The sequence below is a fragment of the Polistes canadensis genome, unplaced genomic scaffold (assembly GCF_001313835.1).
Source record: "Polistes canadensis isolate GaletaPanama2010 unplaced genomic scaffold, ASM131383v1 scaffold_68, whole genome shotgun sequence".
Classification (NCBI taxonomy): Eukaryota; Metazoa; Arthropoda; class Insecta; order Hymenoptera; family Vespidae; genus Polistes; species Polistes canadensis.
The window spans coordinates 521831-528357 of NW_014569615.1; the positions used below are offsets into that span (position 1 = coordinate 521831).

At 32.8% G+C, this 6527-nt stretch overlaps 1 protein-coding gene across 2 annotated transcripts in view; it reads right to left on the reverse strand.

Moving 5' to 3' along the window:
• Positions 1-480: 480 nt before the first annotated feature.
• LOC106786223 (tyrosine 3-monooxygenase) overlaps positions 481-6527 on the reverse strand; it is an 11500-nt gene continuing 5453 nt past the window's right edge. The window contains exons 2-7 of one of the 2 annotated variants that reach the window (XM_014747377.1): positions 5855-5966; positions 5596-5691; positions 5431-5493; positions 3050-3869; positions 2198-2561; positions 481-1978 (exon numbers count right to left, since the gene is read on the reverse strand). In XM_014747377.1, coding sequence (XP_014602863.1) covers positions 1811-1978; positions 2198-2561; positions 3050-3869; positions 5431-5493; positions 5596-5691; positions 5855-5966 — 1623 coding nt within the window. In that variant the 3' untranslated portion in view covers positions 481-1810. The remainder of the gene's footprint in view (positions 1979-2197; positions 2562-3049; positions 3870-5430; positions 5494-5595; positions 5692-5854; positions 5967-6527) is intronic. The other variant, XM_014747378.1, reaches the window with a different exon arrangement.

Consider the following 6527-nt stretch of genomic DNA (forward strand, 5'->3'; position numbering starts at 1 on the left):
TTCTTCCTTTGTTTTCTTATTTTTTTTCTCATAATATAATCGTGATATAAAACATCATGAAAATAATATTAAAAAACGGAAAATATATATATATATATATATATATCATATTTAAGAAAAATTAATAATATTTTCACATTAATCAACGCGAATGGATTTTTCATTGTATTTAATACAATACTATAACTACATTTACACATTTATACAATACGAAAGTATAGCGAAGTTTAATTAGAAGATATTAAAAAAAAACATTTACAAAATTGTAATAATCATTGATAATATATAGAAAACAAAGGAAGAGAATTATTTCTAATATTATAACAAATACAATATATTGTACAATATAATAATAGTAATACAAAGGTGTGTATACAATCAAACGTGATAAGAATATTTCAAAGTATATGATGAACGGAAATTAAGATACGCGCGTGTTAATATTGTGCGAATTAAAATAGATTCGTTGATTTGTTGTTGTTAATCTTGGTGTTTTTTTTCTTTTTTTTTTTTTTTTTAATTTTTTTGCTTAAAAAAAAAATTCGTCAAAGCGCTCTCGTAGTACGGATCTTTTTTCACGGTTGTATGTAATTCGAACAAAGACCGATTAAACGTGATATTCCTAACGATCAACGGTGATATCACGCCAATGAAAACGGGAGGTCTTGCTTGATCGCAACTTTTACCAATGACGTGGAAAATTAGATTGGCATAGGTACGACCTTCGTTCCGCACGTAACTTAACTACTATTCACACTCACTTTCGTTCTTGGTATCCGTATTATAAGGACATTAGTGTCCCAATTCATTTTCTTTCTATTTTTTTTTTTTTTTTCCTACTTTATTAATACTTCATGTTTTATCTTTTTCTTCTTTTTTTTTTCTCTTTTTTTTTCTTTTTTCTTATGTTTTTTTTTTTCCGTGTGTGTTTTTTTTTTTCCTTTTTTTTTGTTTTTATTCTTTAGCTTCTTTTTTCAATGAATTTTCATTTTTCACGCGTTACGCGTCTATGATTCCTACGATGAATCGAAATTATTTGACTTTATACATGGGATGAGGATAAAGCTTCTACTTATGCGAGTTGAATGGATGAGAGAATGATGGAAGAAAAAAAAAATAAGGGGGGGGGAAAAAAAAACATTAATAATACAATGGGAGAAAAATCTAGGACGCGAGTTAAAATAGTTTCAATCTCATTCATAAGAATAAAAAGGATCTTTAAAAGTAATGAATGAAGATACTTAAGAAGCACGGCGGGATTTAACTTAAGGAACTAAATTAAAGAAAGTCCAAATTTTGGTTTTTAGACCTTGTCGTGATTGTTCTGTCTCTATCTTTCTCTCTCTTTCTCTCTCTCTCTCTTTCAATCCGAATTAGAAAAAAAAAAAATAAAATAAACCGATTCTGATTAATTACCGAAAACTTGGCAGCTTTTGATCCCTCGGAACGTTACTCGTATCTATCTTATATGTAAATATTAAAATAATCATTTTTCAACAAAATTAAAATGAAAGACATCAATCGATGGGTTGATAAATCAGAAATTAAAAAATAAAAAAACGAAAGATTATAAGAACACAATTTTCTCTCGACAAAAATTTGTCGGTCTAACAACGTCTACGTTGATAATGAGATATTGTTGTTGTTTTTTTTTTCGTTCAATATATACTAATAGGATTAAAGATTTAAAATAAAAGATTGATCACACAATAAACGCTAGATAACTACGACGAATCTGAGCAAGCAAGATAAGAGTAATCGGTTTCATTAAATCTGTTGTTTTCAAATGTTACTATTATTTTTCATTAATTTACGCGGCAAAGTTGCGTTTAATTTTGTTAATGGCGTTGGTAAGATGAGTTATATCTGTATTAAGTTGAGAAAGAACTCCCTCCAACCTGTCGACCGTGTCGAGTACTTCGACGCGTTGCGTGTGCGGATTAAACCTGACCTCGAATGGTCTACTCATGGCTGCCACCTGGAACATTCAAACGGAATGCTGTTTTTCTTTCCGGCTTTTTAACAAAGTTTCATTTTAATAATAATAATAATAATAAGTGGTATCGTTGTTGTTGCGATTCGTTGATCGATTGGATCGTTAAAAAATGAATCATTTTCAAAGAAAAAAATCTCATTCGTTAAATCTCATCGTAACGCTACCAAAAGAATTAAAAAAAAAGAAAAAGAAAAAACTTACCCAACGACGGAATTTGTCTTTAGCATCCTCGAAACTTTCAGCAACGAAATAAATCGGTTGATATTCTTGATCTTGATATTTTTGTACAGCCGTGGTAGTTGGTTCGAAAGGTCGGTGCTCGCACTTGTCGCTCAGAGCATGAAGCAATTCACCATAAGCGGATAAGAGACCAGCACCATAAGCTTTCACCTCTCCACTCTCCATACATAATCCAAATTCAACGGTGAACCAATAAATGGTCGAAAGTTTTTCGATTTCTTCGTCGGATGCGCCGAGTGAGGCCAAACCAATTTCTTGGGAAAATTGTGCGAAACTTGGATCAGCGAGAAGGGGCATGTGTCCCAATAATTCGTGAATGCAATCCCTGTTGATATGTCAAAATAATGATCTATTAATTTTGATATTAGGTCAAATATCATTTTTCTTTATTTCGATTTATCTATTTATCTTGAAAGGTTCGTTCATTCATTCGTTTCGTTTGCGTTGGAACGAGGATAGAAGGTACAAGTATAACAAGCATCTCAAAATCAAGGGACGAACGATGAAAGAGAGTTCGGAATTGTGCACAAGTGAGTTATCAACGACATCGTGTCGCTAAAAGCCAATTAAAGTTCCATTACGAGCTTAGAGAAGCATAGTAATTAAGTTACGTACTCCGTCCCTTTCCCACTGTGCTCGTCCCTCTCACTTTATCTTTCTCTCATAATACATACATATATCGATTTAAACTACCCCGGTGTTAATAATAATAACTTTTATCGAAATATATAATATTAATAACTCGATAATCTTATTTAGAATCGTCTCTCTTCTGATCGTACTTATTATTAAATAAAAAGAAATTATACTCACGGTTCAGGCGTGTGATAAGGGCTGTTGATATGGCGAACGTATTGCGTGCTTTGGAATACTCTGAAAGCAAGACTCGATAGGAAATCCCTTGCGGTGAGTAATCCAGCTGCAGGTCTTAATGTAAATCCTGTATTTTTTTGAAGAAAATTGCTGACTTCTTGTAATTGGGGTATACGATGACACTCAAAGATCTTTTCTTCTTGGAGTTTTTTGAAAACTCTTTGATATTCTAAGCAAGCGTGTTTAGGTACTAGATCAACAACGGTATTGAAAACGCGAGACCACGTGTCGTTTTCAACTTCGGTGTATGGGATGCTTGGAATTGGATCACCATACTTATAAGCGAATGCTATCTCAGCGATGACCTTTCTACGAGCACGATATTCCTTATCCGCAAATCCAGGATGGTTCATATCGAGATCCGGTTCGTATTTCGTCATTAAATGATTGCAATTGTCTAAATCTGATGCGTGACGAGGGAACCATGGATCCTTGACGCTGACAGAATTGTCCGTGAGCAATGTAACCCCGTCCAACGATGAACTTTGTCGGAGATTTCGAATCAATTGCAATAAACATTGTTTCGTTATATCGACCTTCACCAGTACATCGAACTGAAGACCTTCCTTTTTCGAAGGTCTCGATTCAACGTGAGTGACCGTACCCTTGAAATTTTCAACGGTCTTTAAGATTCTTGCTAAAGAACTTATACCCTCGCGCAAACGTAACACGATTGCAGCCTTTTGAACGATGTTTTCGCTTTCCGGACTTTCAGCAATCGCTTTTGCCAATACAACTTCTTCCTCCGTTAATCCAACATCTGTTAAAAACAAGTTTTCTTGAGTGTTTCAAATAATAACGAGCTAATACTTAACGAAGTTTAAATGTTTTGTGTTTTGAATATTAAAAATAAAAATAAAAATGTATGTCTGATCAATGAAAAAAGGACGCTGAACTATAAAGATTAAGTTGCTGAAGAAGTCCCAATAAAGGGATGAAACGTCCAACTTAGTTTAAATTAAGTTCTACTTCTTTTTAATGTCCAAGTTCCCTGTGATACCTTCTCATTAAGAATTTTATTTTTGGACGAGAAAAATAATTGGTTAAAAACAATGTTCAATCTAATTTCATCTTTGTTTCAATATTAAACATTTTCTTTTTTTTTTTTAATTTATATTATATCATCGATAATATTCATAGAAAGAGAATAAAAGTATAAGAGTAATTTTTTTGTCTCAAATCTATTATAAAAAAATATTCAACTATAACATTTCCTATTCGTTAAAGGATATTCGACGAAGTTTAATAATACAAAATTTCTCTTTCCTTTCTCCCTTTAATCAGCATTCTCAACACCATCAAGTGACAAAGCGGCAAGATATAATAATCGCGTGATTCGTAGTCCATTTCCGTCATAGTACTCTGTCGTCAGTTGCAGTAGTCTTGGTGGTAGTGGGTGCTACTGACGACGACAACGACGGGGCGGGACAGGGGGTGGGAATGAGTGGTTGGAAAAGAAGTAAAGTGGTTCTCGTTGTCGGGCTTGGACGTGCCCGACTTCGCTAACAAAGATGAAAAAATACGAGATGGAAGAAATAAACCGTATTATACTTTTTCTAGTCATTCTCGAACGCGTTGAGAGTTACTTTTCGTAAGAACATCATCAACATCTTATATACGAAAAGAAGAAGAAGAAGAAGAAGGAAAAAATAAGGAAAGAATTTCTATAAAAGAATTTCTCTCACTTTTGTACTTTTTTACTTTTATTTCTCTTTCTTTGAACGGTAATACGATTCTAAATGCACGAAGGAACTTGGATAGAGTGGCACGTTCAAAGTAATTCACACGCAAGTGAGTGTCGTGCCAGAAGCACTTAACTCGATTCACTTTGGTCCGGTAAATACCCTCGACAATGACCCTCGCGTTTCACCCTCCATTTCACCCACCAACATACTCCTCTTTTCTATTCTTCTTTCAATCTTAACACTACTATCACACTCTACTACTACTACTGTTACTATTACTTCAATCTTAACATTATTCTTATCGAACACTCACTTCGTGCCAATTTGATTCGAGAAAATTACTTTTCAAATTGTTTCTAATTGTTGTTCTTTTTCATTCATATTTATTACATTCGTGAAAATATGTTAAACTTACCATCGTTATAATATTTTTCTTTCAATCTTAACACTACTATCACACTCTACTACTACTACTACTACTATTACTATTACTATTACTTCAATTTTAACATTACTCTTATCGAACACTCACTTCGTGCCAATTTGATTCGAGAAAATAACTTTTCAAATTGTTTCTAATTTTTCTTCTTTTTCATTGACATATTTTTTACATTCGTGAAAATATGTTAAACTTACCGTCGTCATAATCGTCGTCGGTTTTCCCTTCGCTATCCGAGGAGACTTCTTCAGCTTTAGCTTCTAAAAATTAAAAACGTAATCGTGCTCATGCCAACGTGCTCTACAAATTATTTCTTTTTTTTTTTTTTGTTAACAAATATTCGCATCGAATAAATTATTTACCTCCTTCCTTGCTCGCACAAATCAATGTTTCTCCTTGTTCCCCATCAACGTAAATCTCAGAGTGTCCTTCTTGATCTTGAGGATCGGCATTTGGGTCTGTTTAATTTTTAAACGTAAAACTCATATCATGCAAAACATCGATACACAAACATTTTATTCTAATTTAAATTACTAACATCGAAACACGGTATATACATTTAACGAACACAATCATAATTAAATAAAAGAATAAATAATTAGTAAGAAAATTTGTATTTACCATTCGCTCGTTGACGTGCTTCTTCCAGAACGCTTTGTTTAGTCTGTTTGACGACTAATGTTTCGAAACGAGCATCGTCCACCAATGAACGACGTCGTGCCGGATAACCATTCTGTACAAAAATAATTTTCAAAATGATAATATGTAACCTATGTGTGTGTGTAGTTGTGTGTCATATTGATTTCGTTAAAATTTTTTGTCTTTTCAATCGATCGAAAAAGTTGGAAGAAAAGAAGACAATTTTTACGGATAAATTTAATGACAGTTCGAACGACACTTGGAACTTTGACGGAAAGAACTTTGTTCTTAGAAAGTTAATGGGGTCGTTTCAACAAAATTTTTCTACAAAGAAATGACCGACAGTTAACGATGAGAAGGATAAAAGTAAAGGAAATGAATTGTCCGCGAGAATCCTTCCTGCTGTTGCTGAAGGATAGGAAATGAATTAATCTTGACCATTGTAAGTAAGAAGCTCAAAGGGAGTTTGGTTGAGTTATCTGTGTGTCCCTTGAGGGCATGTGATCCGCTTTTCTCTGAAATTTTATTCTTCTTCTTAAATTTTCTTTAATCAATAAACCGAACCATTCGATATATATATAATAATAATAATATATATAAATAATAATATAAATAATAATAAATAATAAATAAATAATAAAAAATTTTAGTTGCT